This window comes from Coloeus monedula (genome assembly GCF_965178545.1).
Source record: "Coloeus monedula genome assembly, chromosome: 3".
Lineage (NCBI taxonomy): Eukaryota > Metazoa > Chordata > Aves > Passeriformes > Corvidae > Coloeus > Coloeus monedula.
In genome coordinates this window covers 115,094,199-115,113,587 of record NC_138783.1, presented here as the reverse complement: position 1 = coordinate 115,113,587, position 19,389 = coordinate 115,094,199, and the positions used below count along the sequence as shown (strand labels likewise).

General features: G+C 44.4%; 1 protein-coding gene across 1 annotated transcript; it reads right to left on the bottom strand.

The window, feature by feature from the left end:
• Nucleotides 1–2,492: 2,492 nt before the first annotated feature.
• TMPRSS3 (transmembrane serine protease 3) lies at nt 2,493–19,389 on the bottom strand (the record flags this gene model as incomplete). Its single annotated transcript, XM_082277858.1, has 13 exons — nt 2,493–2,513; nt 5,274–5,426; nt 6,570–6,712; nt 7,941–8,036; nt 9,381–9,550; nt 10,950–11,115; nt 11,833–11,876; nt 12,587–12,712; nt 13,738–13,861; nt 15,299–15,415; nt 16,316–16,426; nt 17,995–18,139; nt 19,369–19,389. The coding sequence occupies 13 exons, from the start codon at nt 19,387–19,389 to the stop codon at nt 2,493–2,495; spliced, it is 1,437 nt and encodes a 478-aa protein (XP_082133984.1).

The following is a 19,389-nucleotide window of genomic DNA, read 5'->3' as shown; positions in this document are numbered from 1 at the left end:
TCTAAGGGTTACCGTGGTTGTAATTTAACCCTGTGCTACACCAGTGATGTGAGTTCACAAACCTGAGGCTGTTTCATCAGCCTCTTTAATAAGGTGGCAAATATACACTCCCCTAATATAAAGGTCTTAAACACTCCCAAGGTGTTTACCATGAAACCCCTAATCAGGATTAGTTAAACCAGAGCTGCCTTCAGCCCCACCTGGTTTGGCAGCCCTCGGTACCTGCACATGCGGTGTTGAAAATTATTTTTGTTGAATAAAGAGAAGAAACCCCAAGGAAAAGGAAAGGCTTGGTAGCCTGCCTTAAAAACTCTTTGAAAAGTTACTTTTTTGTCTACCAGTTCATTCCAGATGTAATACTGAGTACCACTAAAGACCAGTTCATCAGTCCCACTTCTCTCTGAATAAAATTCAATGCCCATGTCCATACAAAACACCTCCCACAGCAAATGTCCCAAACCCCCAGGTATCTTCACCTGGCTTAACATAAAGAAACATGTTAATATTGTGATTATATTTATTTTAAAGCCTCTGGCATGAATATTATGGGCGTAAGGAGGGGGAGGAAAATCCAGCTGTAAGGAGGGACTCATATGGCAAAGGGGTTGGAGCTGGGTGATAAAAGGTCCCTTCCAACCCAACCCATTCCATGATTCTATGATTCTATATCCTGCCTGTGCATAATTAAGACAGCACAGCAAGGGGTTTAACAGAAATGAGAAGGAAGATTGAAGAAAGATTGAAGGAAGATTTTCAGGCTTGCTGGGCTGGGTCTACCTATAAGTGACTGTCATTGATCTGGGGGTCAATGTGGCTTCTGGTTGGGAGGATTTCAGCAGCTTTCCTCATTTTACACTGGATTTCTCTTTAATATAAAAGCAGACCACAATGGATACTTATCATACAGTCTTTTTATGGAAACACAAGAGTGCAAAAGGAATTTTCAGGGGTCCTTCCAGAAATATGAAATAACACTGTCAGCTCCAAGAGCAGCACCCCCTTCTCCAGACTGCTGGTAATACTAATGTTGGGCTGTGAAACTGTCATGATAACAAGCAATGAGCATTAAAACTCTTCCGAAAATGTCTCAGCTGCACAAGGTTTCAACATACTTTGTTGTAGTTCTGTCATGTTTCTGTCAGTTGAAATTAATCCCAGTTTCTGTGTCAGCTTTGCGATAATGATTCCCTCTTCTTTCCAGCAACATTCAACAACATTCCAACACTGCAGTTTCTGCAGTCAGGGTGAAAGCTTTTGGTGCAGTGTCCTGTGATATCAAGGTTTGTATCCACAGAACAATGTGGAGGTTGACAGTTCATGCAGGTTTGCTGTTTTCTCTCGAATTTGACCTGATACGTTGCAGCAAAAATTAAGTTCTGATTCTGCTGGCTCTTTCTTGCAGCAGTGGTGATGCAAATACTGATTTAGAAGCATACAGACTGCATCCAAAACCACATCTTAAGCAGATCACCAGCACTTGATCAGATGGTAAGATCAATTTTGGCTGATATTGGAAAGCTCTGACAATATTATCCATTATTCGGTGATCAGTTCTAAAATTGACAACTTCCACCCGGGATTTTTACAAAGGGCAAGTATCAAACAATCAAGAATTTGCCAGCCTAAAAATAGCTGAGGCTGTTACATTAAACTGGAAATCAGGAAACCACAGCAGCACTTCAGGTGTTTTGTCCTTTGTCTGGCTGGCATCAGTCCATCCACAGATGGTGTCACTAATAGGCACAAAGAGTGAGGGATCTGTATTGTCCCATCAGCAGAGAAAGGGAGGGAAAGCAGGGCAGAAAGAAACTCCTCTTCCATTTAGGTTCAGTCATCTCAGAATTTTCCAGTCAAGTTACAACTTGTTGCTCATTTCAGAGCTATTTACTTCAGGAGAACACCAAAGAATTCGATTTTTGGGAACTTTGTTCACAGTGACATGATAATATATTTGAATTCAGAGATTATTTTTTCTAACAGTTGAACATACTTGTCAAAAGTGCCAACTTTCTGCTTCCTGCATGCTTTATGGACTCAAAGGAAGCTGCTGCTGCCTAACAGAGCATGGACCTCTTATGGACCTACATGAATACTTTCAGGAAAAAAGGAATTTTTTTAGTCTGGTTCTTGGAAGGTAAGTACTAAAATAACAGTGAGCAACCTGATACAAAGTTCTGGTCTTTTTTCTGCAAAACTTGATCGTGACAGCATTTAGGGTTATCAGTCTTAGCTTTTTTGCTATGTGTAAAAATTGTAGCTGACAGTAAACACACATGCTCATCATCCAGCATCCATCTGCCTCTTCCATCCAAAACAGGCTGAATGTGCAACAGTTTGCATCAAGTACAGCTGCCAGCAACAAAAATAAATGGTAAAAGGTGTTCTGTGAAGGTCCAAAGCTCAGAACAGGTGACCAGAAGAGTGGGATGGGTCCTTCTGCAGGGCTGGAGCGTGATGTGGGTTTTCAGGAGCCCAAAGCATGGCCACTCTCCTCAGGTCTGCAGTTCTTCTCTCTGGGGGAAAAAAAAAAAAAAAAAAAGTTATGCATCTATTGCAAATGCTGGTGTAGCCACCCATTGAATTCTGAAGGGATTTTCCCACTGTACTCAGGTCACCAGGGGAACTGAGGGGCTGCTGGAGCCAGTCCTGCCAGCAGGATCATAGAAACATGGAATGGCTTGGGTTGGAAGAGACCTTACAGCCCATCCCATTCCACTCCCTGCCATGGGCAGGGACACCTTCCACTATCCCAGCTTGCTCAGAGCCCCATCCAGCCTGGCCTTGGACACTTCCAGGGATGGGGCAGCCGCAGCTTTTCTGGGAAACCTGTGCCAGGGTCTCACCACCCTCACAGGGAAGAATTTCTTCCTAACATCTTATCTAAATCTACTCTCTGTTGGTTTGAAGCCATTCCCCCTTGTCTTGTCATTCCAGGCCCTTGTAAACCGTCTCTTTCCAGCTCTCTTGTAGGCTCCCTCAGGCACTGGAAGGCTGCAATTAGGTCACCCCAAAGCTTCTCTTCTCCAGTTTGATCTGGGCTATGCCCCAGTACAGCTCTGCCAGGTACAAGCCATCCCCTTGGCCCCACTTCCAAGGGCACACTAATTCTACTTTCTTTTGGTTTGCTTCGAGTCCATTAAAAAGTGTCTATGTTTCCATGCTGCAGCTGGAAATCCTTTCTAAGGGGATAAATTGAGGAATTAATGTTTACATCTGAAGGATGTCCCTCTGAAAAAATCTAATATTTTAGCATTTGGCTCGACGAAGACTTTGCTGTACTTTTTTCTCCCTTGATCACTTATAATGGAAATATGTGATTTTATTTGATATGACCTCTTCATCTGAAATGTTAGTACATGCAAAAAATCACAATTATATATATATTTGGGGGGAAGAAAATCAAGTAATATTACAGGTCTTGAAGATTCAGAAATATCCTGTTTTCCTGTTTTCTCTGAGTGACAGATAGGCTTGTGATAGCATAAATCTTCATGTGCAATATAAGCTGTGAAAAGAGTGTGTGTCATCCAGTATTCAGACGTGGGCTGAGCTGAAACTGCACACATCACCTTATTTTGGGCATTTGCTTGTCTGTGAATGTTTGATATTGGCAGTTTGGTTTGAGGAGGAAGTCTCACAAATTTCACAAATGAGATGGTGACAGGGGTGCTTTCATCACGTGCCTAGACTGCTGGATTGCTGGGGCTGGAACAGCATCATTGCTATCCCTGCATTCCCTCATTCCAGCAAGGAACAGCACTGAATGCTGAACAGCAGCTCTGTCTGCGAGGGCAAGGCTGGAGCAGGATGGGATGCACGCTCTGGTGTTTAGGATGGCTTTGCCACAAAGACAGGAAAATTACAATTAAAAGCCTGTGCACAGCTCTCTACCTGTGTCTGCATGTCCAGAATCCTCCCAGGGCACTGGGGGAGGGTTCACCTGCCTTGCACTTGCCCTGTCTAGTGCCACTTGAGGTGTCTTAGTGCACTCGGCACCACCTGTGCCTTCGTAGGGTATCCAAGCCATCCCCATGGGGATGGATGGTGGATACAACCCAGGGTGAGCTGCAGCTCCTTGCCTTCTGCAGGAACACCTGTGACCCAGCAGGACAGCCTGAGGTCTCTAAAATGTCTCTGCATGCCTCTGCTTAGGCAATGGAGCCCTGCCTGGGAGTCCCACTGGAGCACAGTGCCTGTCTCTGCTCAGCTGACTCTCTGGCAGCACTGGAGAGGTGCTGACAGCAGCAGAGCTGGTCTCCAGTGAGTGGTTCAGCAGGGAGTAGGCCACCCTTGGGTCAGGTGAAGGTGGCTGCAGTGTCCCCTCACTTCCCTGTCTCTGCTCTCCTCTCCTTCCAGACAACACCGTGTTCTCTCTGCAATTCCTTTGACCCACTCAGCTTCCACTCCCCAGACCTTTCTGTAGCAGCCTCACGGCTTCAAATCGAGTCACAGAATTATGGAATGTTAAGGGTTGGAAGGGACCTTCAAGATCAGCTCATCCCAACCTCTGCCATGGGCAGGGACATCTCCCACTATCCCAGGTTGCTCCAAGCCCCATCCAACTTGGCTTTGGACACTGCCAGGGATGGGGCAGCCACAGCTGCTCTGGGCAACCTGTGCCAGGGCCTCCCCACCCTCACAGGGAAGAATTTCTTCCTACTGTCTAGCCTAAATTTCCCCTCTTTTGGTTTGTACCCATTACTCCTTGTCCTGTCACTCCAGTTCCTGACAAAGAGTCCCTCTCCAGCTTCCCTGTAGCCCCTTCAGACACTGGAAGTTGCTCTGAGGCGTCCTCACAACCTTCTCTTCTCCAGGCTGAGCAGCCACATCTTTCTCAGCCTGTCTTCTTTGTGGAGGTGCTCCAGTCCTCTTACCAGCTTTGTGTCCCTTCTCTGGACTTGCTCCAACAGTCCCATGTCCTTCCTATTTTGGGGGCACCAGAACTGTACTCAGTTACAGTTCCCTATAATCTCTTTCCATCTCCTGACACAGCCTTTCCACACCTCCCTGCTCTGCTCCAGTCCCCCTCCCCAGTGATTCCCACCCATATGGATGTGCTGTCCTCTCCTCTCTACCCCTGTGGGGTGCTCCCAGCCCCTCACTAAACCCCTGCACCCTGCTCTGCCCGAGGACCTGCCTTGATCCCCAAACACCCTCTCGAATTTCACATGTCTATATGGCACAACTCAGCTCTCACAAATACAGGCAAAACCCCGTGTGGCACAGGAGGAGCAAAGTGACACCAGAGGTGGAGGAACAGGGCAATCCCAGACCTCCATCTGCTCGTGGATCCAGTCTAGGAAGGAAGTGGTTCGGCTGTAGACGCCTGGCTTGTTCTTCTCTGCACAGCCCACTCCAAAGCTGGTGGTCCCCACCAGCTTCCAGATACTCATATCTTCACATGCTAAAGGCCCCCCACTATCTCCCTGAGGGAAAAAGAATGAAAATAAATGTCAAGGTGCCAGAAAGGGAGGGAAATGTCTATTTGGGGAGGTAGGGGAAGAGACACAGTCCAATAATTCAAGAGTCTTTTCTCTGCCCTCTTCTGGGTCCTGGGAAAAGCACATTACAGCAGGACTTGGAGACTTCTGAGACGTGTATTAGATTATATTTTTATTTGCCTGGCTATTGAGCTGAGCTGAGCCCAAGGCTGCAACACCAAGCTCACATCTCACCTCCTTCCCTGCCTGCTCCTGCCTGCTTCTCCAGCCCTTCCCAGACACTTTGTTAAGCAGATTCAACTCAATGGACTCACATCTAAATACTGAAAACTCCCCATTTCTTTTTTGCTGGGCGGTTTCCTGCCCTACGAGCATCAGAGCCAGCACAACAACTGGAAAAAAGGGAATTTGGAACAGGCCAGTCCCACTGGTGAGCAGGGCTCCTCCTGTCACGTGGAGCTGTGTGCTGAGCACGCTGCCTTGGGCAGCTCTCCCGGGCAGAGGTGGTGCCAGGTGCCTTTTTTGGGGGGGTTGTGTGCAAAAATGGGATGAAATGCAGATTTAGGCACCCACTGCCTTTGCTTTATTTTGTCCCAGGAGTGGATGGGATGGAGCAAGTCTGGAAACATGAAGTCCACAGAATCCCAGAGAGGTTTGGGTTGGAAGGGACATTGAAGTTCATGATCCAAGCCCCCTGCTTGGAACAGGGACACCTTCCACTAGGAATTCCTCCCCAGCCTTAGCTGGCTGCTTTTCACCATGGGCTTTCTGCACCTTTCAGGTCTCTGGAGCTGCTCACAGTGCAGGGAAATGCAATTCAGTGCAGTGCAGAGGCCACAGCCAAGGCACAGAAAGGATGGCACCGTGCTGCAGCACATGCAGCAAATCAAAATATGCCTTAACCAAATTTGGCTTCAGAAGTAACAGATAAGGTCCAGAGAAGAAGTATAAAAAGGAAATTGTAGCGTGTGAATGCACGTGGTCTGTGATTGATAATTGTGGTGAGCAGAACAAATGGCACAAACCCAAATGTTTGCCCAAGAAAAGCTTGGGTGTGCTTTCTGATAACTTATCACTCACGTTTTTCCATTTCCAATGAGCACAGTTGCAGTTTGGAAACTTCCATACCTGGCAGGTGTCCACCCCTCCCTTTAGGAAACCAGCACAAAGCATTGAAGAAGTTATGATCCCACCGTAGACATCCCTGTGATTGCAAATTGCATTGGAAATCAGAGGAACACCTGCATAATTCATGGTGTCGGATGTATCACCTGTTAAAAAAACAGGGAAAAATGGAAAAAACCAGAAAAAACAGGAAAAACCAGAAAAAAAACAGAAAAAACACAGAAAAACACAGAAAAAAAAAAAAAGCCAGAAAAAACCTTCCTGTCCTTGAAAATAATCTCCATTTATAAACAGAGAATGTTTTATATGTAAGGAATTGGCAAGGAAGGATGAAAGAAAGAAGGTTAATGACAAGACAAAAGTAAGGCAATGTGGTGTCTCATCACTTACAGAACACAGTAATTATGCACTCTGTAGAGATGTGGATTATCACAGTGTATAAAATAACAATAAAATCTGGACATTGTATGTTTCCACTTCAAACTAGACAATCAATGACACTAATGAACTAAAAAACTTGTTGAACATTGTGTTCAATACTAGTGCCAAAAACCTGTTCTGAATTTATCACCTGCTCTGTTAGTCAACAAATCATCTGCAAATATCTGATTTACTTTATAAATATTTATTTTATTTCATTCAGAGCCTGAATGGATCCCTTCTACAAATGGGAGTATTTGCACACTGCCTATTGTCAATTTAGGGCTAGTTTGTTTTTTTTTTTTTTAATGTGGCAAACCTTGCTTTCATTTTCTCCCCACCTTGGGCTGTTATCTGTGGGTCAGGTAACGTTCTGTTCTTGTTCTCTGAACAAAAAGAACACATTCAATGACATGAATGAGGAGTGATAAAAAACAATTACCTGACAATTCACACATTTTCACATGAAGGTGGTTCAGTTTATATTATTGATTAACATGACCTGTGAGTCATGGTAAAAAAAAAAAAAATTAAACATTTCCCTTTTCTTTCTGATGTTGTTTCATCCAATTTCTACATCACCCCACCTGCCTGAAAATGCACATATGCTGTCTCTAAAAAAAAGGGATGGTTAAGTGTTGCATTCATACTGTGCTTTCTATGCTTGGAGTTCTAAAGGGCACAGCCTGTTTGACTGAGGCTGAGTACATCACTGTGGGCACTTTATATGTGTAATTTTCAACTGTTTCAGAGGATACCATCCATTCCTTGTGATAAGAGTTGGCACACCACTTTTGGAGTTCGGTTTGTGCATAAAATTCAGTAATATATCTTCTTTCCTCCTCCAGGTATTCCAGAAAATTTCGTGTTCAACAGTGCCCCAACCAAACCCTGTATTCACTGTATGTAAGATGTGTGCATGCAGTGAAATCATCAGCAGACTATTTAAAATACCTCCTTCCACAGTTGCTCCCCATCCTGATACCCAGCACATTTTCCCTGCTGGGAAATGTTCACCAAAATTGGGCAGACAGATCGGTTCAATGTGACCTATTTAAAAAAAAAAAAGAAAAAAGAAAAAAAAAAAGAGAGAAGACAGGATCAAAATTTAGCAAAAAAAGTTTATGTGTCTCAGAAAAACTTAAAGATTTGGCTCACAGTGAACTTGTGATGAACACCACCCACTCTCCACATAAATAGCCTGGCAGTTTTCTGCAGGTTTTTGTCTTGTGGGCAACACTGAGGGTTTGAGACAACTCCCACAGCAGCGTTTTGGGAATGAAGCCACAGAAGGACGTGTCAGCAGGTCAATAAATTGAAGAATGAGCAAACAAGGGTTTGCTTCTGATCTGAAGGGCAGATCAGAGGTTACAGGGCTTCTGGGTGAGACAAGAAGCTGGGTGTGCACGTCCCTGAAAGGACAACAAGATTCTGGGAGGGCTCTTTGCTTCCCTTCCATCAGCTCACAGAGTTTCGGCGCCTCTGTGCTCTGGGACATGGAATTTCATGTGATAAAATCAGTGCTTGATGCTTGCAGGGACAAACTGGTGCTGAGTAAAAGGAGGGAAAATACAAAATATAACTGGGCAGTTTCCAGTGGTTCTGTTCTCCACAGTGCAGTGATCCCAGCTCTAAGCCCCCATCATGGAACACAGTGGGATCTTGCTCAGGTGCAGAACCACTAGTGTTCCTTACAGCTTCCCAAAGTTATCCATAAGCAAAATAAAACAGCAGCAGCTGAGGTACAAATCAGAACAATATCAAGCTTAATTTTCATTAAAAGTGAAAGTTTAAACCATTACAAGAGAATTGACTGAAGAATTGACCGTCTAGATGTGTCAGAGATTGCCAGCTCCCCTTTGCAGTCAGCTCACAGTGATTAGGAGGCATTGGCAGGTGAGCATTTCAATTAATACAATATTATTATATATTGTTTCAACCCATTGTATCAACTGCAGGTAGCATCTTACCAAGAAAACAAAAGTAGTTTTCATCTAAATCATCATTATATTCAAATTGCCTTTTTTTCTCTTGGAAATTTAAGGTTGATTTTCAGCTTTGGACACTGCTGAATCCCCCAGTATTCACGGAAAGGACATGATAAAAATCTCTGTGACCTCCAAGCAGAACGAGGCAGGGTGTTTATTTTAGATAGGAAGAATATTTAGAAAGAATAAAGTTAATGTTTGCCTATTAATAAATGCCTGCAGTAAATCAATACCAGCGCGGACTGGGAACATTTTGCAGCACGTTGTCGCTGTCCATGCCTGGATGTGGAGTGCAGAGGAGGTGCTCACACTGAGGCTGGCTGGTTTCTGCTGGTGTTGTGTGAATGGGGATGTTTCAGCTGGGAAAGGTGAGGAAGCCAAGTGAAAGCTCACAGAGATAAATTACCATTGAGAGCAAGAGGTGCTGCCAGTTTCACCAGCGCTATATCATTCCCCATTGTCTTGGGTTTGTAATTCCGGTGGTATATGATTTTTTCCACGGAGTGTGGGTGAACCTGGGTGTCCTGCTGAGTCACAAAACCGACCTGAACGCTCCATGAGCTCGGCAAGTACAGGCTGGAACAAAGGGGTAGAGGAGAGTGTCAAACCTCCAGGAAAACCCTCAGGTTTTTCTAATTGTCCTCTGAGCTTATGGACCACATAAACTCTACAGGCCAATAACTCCAGTCTGCTGTACTGGCTTACCTCTCTGTTAATAATGGCTATGTTCTGCATCTAATCTTTTCAAAATGTAGAAAAGGTGATTAATCTTATTAACAGATTGGGTCACTGATATATTATCTGTGCAATTATCTGTATCTTTCTACAAATATGTGAGAGTTTTTCATCAGCCCAGCTGTCTGTGCCCCTATGAGACCCCACAGCTACTGCCTGGCACATCTGCACTCAGCCAGACCTCAGTGGCACTTGTGACAAGGCATTTTCAAGGAGAAGCTGCCCTTCTGGAAGGTGTTTCTGCCCCAGTTCATGAGCTGGCACATCCTTCAGCCTCCAGAACATGAGCAGCTCCTCTCCTTTTGCCCTCACTCCCCTGGGAAAAAGTTCCAGGAATGTGGGTTGTGTTACCTGCTCCCATCCCCATCACCCTTCGAACACACCACAGCCACCTTGGTTGTGGGGGACAAAGTAAAGGACAAAAGTTCTAAAATGCTGAATTCCTAAGTAATTATTTTTATGGCAACACAGGGCTCTAAATAGGAACTAGGAGTGGGGTTTTTCTGTCCCACCTCTTCTCTCTACTGGGTATAAAAGCATTGTACAGAATTTGCTCAGAAAAAGGCATCCATGTTGTGGATGCTTGAAAGTGATCAGAAAAATCCCATTTTAGTTGTCGAAATGTCTTTGGTGAAAGTGGCCTGGAGTTTATAAGAGCAAGAGGAGCTCTCCTGCACTATTAGCATCAAGCAAGACTGCAAAACCAGACAGCTCATTATAAATAAGAGAGAGGGCTATGTTTGTAATTACACGAAGAAGAGTTTAAATAACAATTTAGCATCTATTTACAGCTCGAAGACCTCTTCAACTGCATAAGAAGGAGCAGTGAGTAAGTGGCAAAGGGCACAAAGCACTGTACAACTGACCAATAACCACTGATTGATCCTGTCAACTTGAAAGGGATCCTGTAACTTATTTTGAAGCTCCAGTGGATCAGAGAAGCCAAATAAAAATTCTGTACATGCAACGTACAGAAACTACAGATTGGGATACCTAAAATCTAGCACTTAAGTGTTGTTTTAGGCTGATTTCCCGGGAAGCTGGGAGTGCTCAGGACATCTGGAAACTGGAGCCCTGCATTTGGACAACGTCTCGGGGAAGATTTTTTCTCAATAGAGCCCCATGCAAGAAGAGAGAGAAACAGGTGAAATATTACGGATGAGGCATGAGAGTGTCCTGCAGCTTATTTTTAAGAGCAAGCAGAGGGGCCCCTGAGCAGGGGAGGGATTTGGGGACTCACTCGTAGACGCAGTGGGCGGCCGTGATGATCCAGCGCGGGCTGATGACGGAGCCCCCGCAGAGGTGGTGGCCCTGGAACTGCAGGCTGACCTGCCAGGGCCACTGCCGGGGCGACGACGCGTTGCCCCCCACGATCCGCGGCCCGTAGCTGGCCCGAGTGCCACAGGCTGCCAGGAAGCAAAGCTTACAGTCCAGAGAGGAAACACAGCCCTGGTTTGGGTCACCTCCAGCCCCTTTTCTCACAGCAGCAGGACCATGCCCATGGTCACATCCCAGGATGTGACAGCCCCCAGAGGTTTCTCCTGCTCCCTCCCACCCCTGCAGGATCGTTCATGGACTGGGGGCTGTGGGGCTCATGTCTCTGCCCTGCAGGTGCAGTGCTCAGGTGAGCTGTAAATCCCCCCTGCTCTGCCCTCCTTCATCCTCAGCGTCCCACACAGGCAGGCTCAAGCACCTCCTCTCCCCTTGTGATGATTTTGCTGTTGTATTTTGATTTTTTTGTATCCCAATCAGAAAACTAGCTGGCATGGGGAGGTGGGGGATGAAAATTCAATTAAGGCAGAATTTTCCTTTTCCTGCCAAGATGCCAAAGAGTTGGAATTACAGTGTGAGCCCATGGACTCAACACACAGTCCTTAAATATACACTTCCTACTGGGATTCTCACTGAAATGCTCCTGCTATCTGACACTCCCAATCTGCCCTCCCAGCCTATTTTCACTTTCTGAAATTCTTTCAAATTTTACACAAAAAATACAATTTTTCTTTGGTGTGATAAACTGATAGTATAATACACCCTGAGTACACAGTTGCTCCCACCTCTTGCCATGCAGTGTATAAAGAAGGGCAGTTTCTGATTTTATTTTCACTTTTCCTGATTCTTACCCAAACATTTTAAGATGATCACATTGCCAGAAGTGCATTCCTCCCTGAGATGAGAAGACAGTGCAGCATTAGTCCCAATTCACAAATAGTGCAGTTTTTTCCAATATTATATCATTTTCCTGTGCACATAAATGTAAGTAACTCATATATTGAAAGAGGCACAAAGGCATGAACTCCTCCAATCTAATTAGGGCCTTTAACTGAAATACTGACGTCAGGAGCTTGGCCACCATCAGGAGGCTGCAGACCATATGCCACCCTGCTGAGGAGGGGTTCGCTTTTCCATGAGGGAAGGCTCATCAGCAGGTCTGAAGTCTCCTTGGAACCACTGCTCCCTTCTCAGTGGAAGGTAACTAAGAAAAACAAGCACTCATCAGGAGGAATAAATGGGCCATAAAGGGCTCATAAACCCACTGGGAAACGTGTAAGGATCTGCAAACCGAAACAAACTGCTTCACAATGGAAAAATGTAAGTGCTTGGTGTCTATCCATTTGTAAAAAAAAATGGCATCATGGGACAAACAGTCATTTGAAACAGCTCATTTGAAAGCCTTTGTTGATTTTAACAGGTCCTGGATCAGACTCTTGGTTCATATTCCAGCAAGACTGCTGCTGAACCTCAGTCTGGGATGTGTAACACCAAGCACTTATAAAGTACTACATGCCTGAAAAAACAGCAACAATCCCAAACTATCAGGAATTCCCCTTCCATTGATTGGTCTCCTTCTGTCAGGATGAAGCAGCTGAGGCATACCTGAGGTTGGTGGCATTGTGCAGGGATGTCACTTGATCAGCTGAGAACCAGTGGCTGAGGGATACAAAATGTCTTTGGAACTGCTTTTCGACTGCAGCCACGGGCAGGTAACCTGAACTCACATAACTGCAAATAAACCATCAGCACAGCTTCCCCAGACAGCATTGCAGCAATCTGCTTAAATAATTCACTAATGAAAACCACAATAATCAGGTTCTGCTAATGAAAACCACAATAATCAGATTCTGGCACTCGATAAAAGTAATTCTATCCTCCCCCTATGCTCCTTACCACATGCATGTATTTTTGACATAATCATGTGTGGAAGCCACACATGCTGAGTTACATATAACTGGCAGAGAAAGTAAATTTTAATTGTAATATTACAATGAAGTTTTTCATTGTAAGTGGTTGGCACATTTCCTGAGCCACTAACAAGCTCATTGTCTCCTTTCTCTAGAGTTATGTTTTGCAGCAAGGAGGATGATTGATTTTTAATGTTTTCTTCTCTTCTTTGTTGAAAAATTGAGATGCATTTTATCCTAAAGGCAACAAGAACTTATTCAAAGAGGCTTTATACTGCTAACCATAACAGAAATCAGAATGATGCCATTGTAAAATAACAGAGCATCATGGCAAATCACAACTTCAAATCTTTCTCAGTTTTGTGAAACTTTGTGAAAGAAATGGTGCTTTTTCAGGAATGGGGTCAATCCAGCAAGAACTGCCTTGCCATGTTCTTCTCTAATCGGGAGGTGGACCTTAAATGCTAACAGATGTCATGACATGAATTGTATATACAATATATCTACAGAGGAAGTAAAGACATGGAAAATGCTCATGTTTTTTGTGCCTCTCTGACAGGCTACTAGAGTGACAAATAGGATTTGGGTACCTGTACCACACAGGGAAGATTTAGCCAAGGAATTGTATTTAGCCATCAGGCAGGATTTATAGCAGTAATGATAGGAATTTGCCATGTACAAGTACTCAGAGCTATTTCCCACATCATCTCAAATCTCCTCAATCATATCACTCACAAAAGTGGGTTGTTAAGTCATTTTTAAAGCACAAACTAACAAAAGGCTTCATTGAAAACTTCAGAGTTTGTTCAGAAGGCCAAACAAAGTTTCTGGCTTTGGTGTCCATACCTTGAGAAGCCCAGGTGTTTGCAGGTTGTGTTTCCATACTCTGCTCTCCAGTCGTCGGAGCAGACCGTTCGCCAGGACCCAAAGGTGAACACTTGCAGCACTGCCCTCTTCCCACTCAGCCTGACTTTGAGATTCAGGACAAGAAAAGCCTCAGTGAGCTGTGAAGATGAACATCAGGCACACAACAGGCACACAACAGGCACACAACAGTGCCAAGGCATCGCTGTGGTGTCTGTGTTTTCTGGCTCGCTGAGTTTTGGCTACTTGTCTTTTTCATCACTTGGATTCTTTGACAGAATTTTTGTGTGCCTTTTTTTTTTTTTTTCCCCCCCTCCCATTAAAGAAGGGAACTGAGGTACTCTGAGCTAGGACAGCCAGGAGAAAAATATCTTTACTCAAGGGAATGTCAGCTCTAATACAGGCAGCCAGGCTGCCTGGCCCTCCAGAGAGCTTTAAGCAAGTCCTACTGATTGCAGTGAGTTGGAGCTGCAGATGCTTTGCCCCAAGGAAACCTGTGGTCAAAGTAAGGGGTGGAAGGTGGCTGGCACCTCCTGTGTCAGAGAGGTGGATGCATTTGTGCCCAGCTGCCCTGGATCTGGGAAAGGGCACATCTGTGTGGTGGTTCCAGGGAGAAGGGAAGCCATGCACGTGGTCACTGCTGAACAGGGCTTTCCCACACGTGCCCACGAACCAGTGTTATGGAATTGCAAAGGAAGACCAGAAAAGCAGAGGCTTTCCTGTTGCCACAGGCTCCACAGAGGCCTTGAGCCTTCCTGGGGAAAACTCTCTAAACCCTGAACACACTGTGCAGGGTTAACTGGGGCCAAAAGCTCGTGGTTCTTGTCATTCCTCCTATTGCACAGATGGAAAGCTGTGCTGCCTCCTTACCTGTGGGTACAGGAGCCAGGATTACAAGTGCACTGACCTAAAAACCAGTTATTCTGTTTATTAATTTTAGAGTCTTTTCCCTCCAGTGGTCGTGAACACCACAGTCACCTTCCACTGCGCAGGACAGGGAGGGAGCGTTTAAAACCTCCCCGTGATTCCCAAAACCACCACAGAGAGACATTCAGACAGAGCTTATACATTTCACACGTGAAGCAGCAAACTCTGCAGCACTGAATGCGCAAAATGCTGATTTCTCCCATTCCCACATCCTTTAAGATAGTACCAGGCTTTTGCAATCATCAAAACTGACACAGCACAACGGTGTGCCAGTGAATAGAGAGTTCTCTATTTACACACCACAAGGCAGTGAGGTTATACCTTGCAGGCAGAGGAAATGTGAGCAGTCAAAAAGCATCTGGGCTTCTAATGGAGAAAGATGATCGATATGGCAGCAACAATATTCAGCAATCATCACATTTATCTAAAGAGCAGTTTGATTTCTCATAAACTGTAAATCAGTACCTCAGAGGGATTGTTCCTCTGAAGTGCTGATTCAGATAATCCATTGGTCTCTGTCTTTCTTGCCTCACCCAAACTCTTTACAAGCATTCCTTGATAACTTGCCAATTCTACGGGAGGAGGTAGGAGGCATTTAAAATCAAATTTAAATTACCACATCTGTACTCATCCTCCCCTTCTTTACAGTTGAAGACACCATTGCACCTGGCTGATTTCTGGATGCACTTAAAGGATGATCGACAGCGAAACTTCCCAATGCAGTTGTACTGGACTAAAAGGAATGAAAGAAAACAGGGCAATGAAAACACACTTGGAGATGAATTTAACACTTCTGAATTCCACTATCTGGCCAGATTTCAGTCTTGCTAAGGAAAAGCCATCTCCTGTATTCCAGGAACATTTGAAATACAACCTGGAGGCTGCTCCATGGTGCTGCTAAAACTCATTTATTAGTAATGACTCGTAGGAGGAGTCAGCCTTGCTGTGAGTGCTGTGTGTGCTGACTCCTTCCCAGCTCCCTCTACCCAGTTTAAGTTTCACCCGAGGGCAAGTTCCTGCCTGGTACCTCAGACCCTCAGCAACAAATTAGGGAGACCCTTGGAAAACACATCCAGTACTCGCTCTTCCCAAGGGGATGCCTCAAATTCCTACAAACTGATCCCTGTTCCAGGTATGAAGACACAACATATTTGGCCTCTGGACCTGGCAGGTCACACTTGCCAGCCACAACTAAACTCATTCTGCATTTTCTTTTCCTTTGTAAAAGTTGTTTTTGATAGGGGGAAAGTTCTTTAACTCTTTGAAGACAAACTTAGAGAAGTGAATTATAAGACAAAAATACGATGTGGGCTACCTGCAGGGTTTTTTTTAACCCCTGGTTTCTAAACTCAGCTCATTGCCTGAGGGGAGCGAACAACATTTTACTAGAGAAAGGTTTCCTGAAGCTGCAGGTTCCCCAGTGTTGTAAATATTACACCAATCCTCTCAGGAGTGCCAGACCTATTTTATCCCTACATGTAAATAAAATTTAAAGCCATCACATCAACAAGATTTTTTACTTCCGCAAACAAGCCACAGTAGCAGTTTAATTCTATTCTCAGTAAAAAGCTCATGAAAAATTAAGCATTTGAATGGTTAAGTGAGAACTTAATGAATAACTAATGGTACTCACCACCCAGGCCAATGGCAACTGCTAGGATTACTGCAAGGAATAAACCACAGATATAGGGGAAGTATTTTAGGGAGACAAGAGCATGGCACATTGAAGGTGGTTCAATATCTCCTGGAAACCAAACAGAGGAAACACCTTCTGTGAGGTTAAACCAGCTGAGTTTGCAATGAAAAAAGATTTATCTAACATTAAATTAGATGTCATCAATAAGTCCTGGATATACTTTATGAGCTGACCTCACCTGAAGGGATTTGGATTTGCTCTTTCAGGGAATGAGAAAGCTCCAAGAGCTTTGGGGCTGCTGCTGCTCTCAGATATCCCTTGAGATTTTGCCTTGGGAGGGTCTGAATTGTGTCCCTGCAGAGCACCTGGCCTGTCCTCAATGCAATCAACAATATGAGCTCCAAATTTTCATTTTCATGGGCTACATCACACTGGGAGCTTTTCAAGTATATGAGCACCTCTGCTGAAAACGTGAGTCCTGGGATAAAAATGAAATTCAGACCTGTTTTGCCTGTGTAATCAAACTTGTGTGCAGCTCATAAATAGAAGCTCAAGACAAGAGGGAGGAAAGTCACTTGTCCTTCTGGACTTTGGAAGCAAGGTTAACTGAAAATTATAAAAAGCTAAATTTGAAAAAAAGCAGGATCCTCTAACTAGTCCCAAAAACTGTGAAAAAGTGATCTGCTCCAAGTTTTGCTATAAAGGCAAGAAGAGAACTGAGCAATGGCTCGAGGCTGAGTCTTGAGTTTTCAGGTAGATGCATCTAAAGTTAAAATATACATCAGTAGTAATTGCTGAATACATTTCATGAGCTGGACCTGTTCAACAACCACTGACCTCCAGAGCTGACCTCTCCTTAGTGGTATTGCTGGTCTGGAAGACAACAAGTGATTCTGCTGAAATTAATGAATGGTTCACTTGTTTCAAATGTATTTTGATATACAAAGGGCAAACTGTGGGGATAAAGAGAACACAGCTGGGTCATGGGTGCACACAGGAACTGATGGACCCTTGTCTTTAATTTTAGTTCATACAACTCTTCACTTCCCCATTCCTCAGGCTTTGAAATTGAGATTGGCAGATACAATCAGTCAAGGATAAGGAGTGACTCCGAGGGTTTATAGACTCTCTACTAAATCCCAGCTTCCTCAGACTCCCAGCAGCAGATGAATAACTGGTTTTGGCAACGGAAGTGGTGTCTGGTATGCCAAAGATCTTACACAGCTGTAGCAGCTAATGGACTAGAAAATTAAATTGCTCTATTTTCATTCTGGAAGCTCAGTCTGTCTCTGTTGGAGCCCATGGTTGTTTTGAAACCTATGGGAAGCAGTGAACAGAGATGCTAATCCTCCAAGGCTGCTGCATTGTATATTCAGGTTTTTTAATGAACCAATTTCCAGGCTGACAAAATTTCAAACAAACCATTCAAAAATGTGTCTGAAAAGCGTGGGGAAACGTTTGCTTATGTGTGAATAACCTGGCTGTGAGAAATGCTTGTGTCTGCAAGTCAACACAAGATGTCATCATGTTACTGAGCTGGCAAACCTCACACCTGCGGGAGGGAGGTCGTGTTTCTTCCTCCTCAGTGTGATTGCTTGCTCTGAGTGGGCAAGCACAGTTTGGCACACAGTGGCCATTTGGATTGCAAAGGTCAAAGGGCTCTGGGTTGTCCTTACCAGATCCATCTGCACTCGGGTCCACTCTTGCTTGTGGTATGAAGAAAAATCTCTTGAAGGTAAACTGAATTGGTGGTACTGGCGGTTCATCTTCTGTAACAGAGATGATTTCAAGACTTCCAGTAGCAGGATTTGTCTCTTGTACCTTACTCAACAAGAGGAGAAAAAAAAAGAAAAAAGAAAGAAAATAATCATTATAATGTTGTCATAGAGTCACAGAATGGTTTGGGTTGGAAAGGACCTTAAGATCATCCAGTTCCTTCCCCTGCCATGGGCAGCGACACCTTCCACTAGACCAGGTTGCTCCAAGCCCAATCCAACCTGGCCTTGAACCTTTCCAGGGATGGGGCAGCCACAGCTTCTCTGGGCACCCTGTGCCAGGGCCTCACCACCCTCACAGGGAAGAATTTCTTCCAAATATCTCATCTAAACCTTTTTGTAGCCCCCTTTGGGTACTGGAAGGCCACAACAAGGTCTCTTTGGAGCCTTCTCTTCTCCAGGATGAACACCAACTGTCTCAGCCTTTCCTCATAGCAGAGGGGCTCCAGCCCTCTGAGCATCTTCCTGGCCTCCTCTGGACTCACTCCAGCAAGGTTCATGTCCTTCCTGTGTTGGGGACCTCAGAGCTGGACATAATACATGGTTATAGACTTAATTTTCATGAGAGGAGCACTTATCATTAATTTACCAGCAAACTACTGAGGTTATTTTCTGTTCATATCTGTCTAAGCACCGTAGCTACTTTAAATAACTCACACTGAGGGTATGAATCCACCACCTCCTCTATAATCTCAGTAGGAAACAAGAGAAAGACTAAAACGCATAGGACACAAGCACAGCACCTGACAGGATCCTCATTCAGGGGAATTTTAGTCCAGTAAACTTTTGATGACTTACTACACAGTGAAAAAAATAAAGTTAGCTAGACCAGAATCTGGGGCAAATAGATTTGAAACGGTAATTTCTGATTCTGGTTCTGCACAATGGAGAAAGGAAATCAGATTTTTGAACTCACAGTGGTGTGAAATAGGTCCAGGTTTGTTAAAGACAGTGGAGCTGGTAAGCTGTAAAAGCAGCATGTTTGCAGGGTCAGTCCAAGAAAATGCTTACAATGACACATTTTAGGCAAAGAATACATGTTTTATCTGTGACATTATACCTATAATGGAATACAACCTGGAATATTTTTTCACCTTTCAGCAATAAGGTTTATGGTCTTTCATTTGGTAAAATTTCACCTACATTTCAATGAACATAAATCAAACTTTGTAGAGAATCTGCCAGCATGATCGTTAAATATTAAAACCAAAAAGCCTTCTAGCTGGTGCATAATTTGCCCACCAGGAAACAAAACAGCATTGTGAAGTAAATTACCTGCAAGCTGAACACTGACAT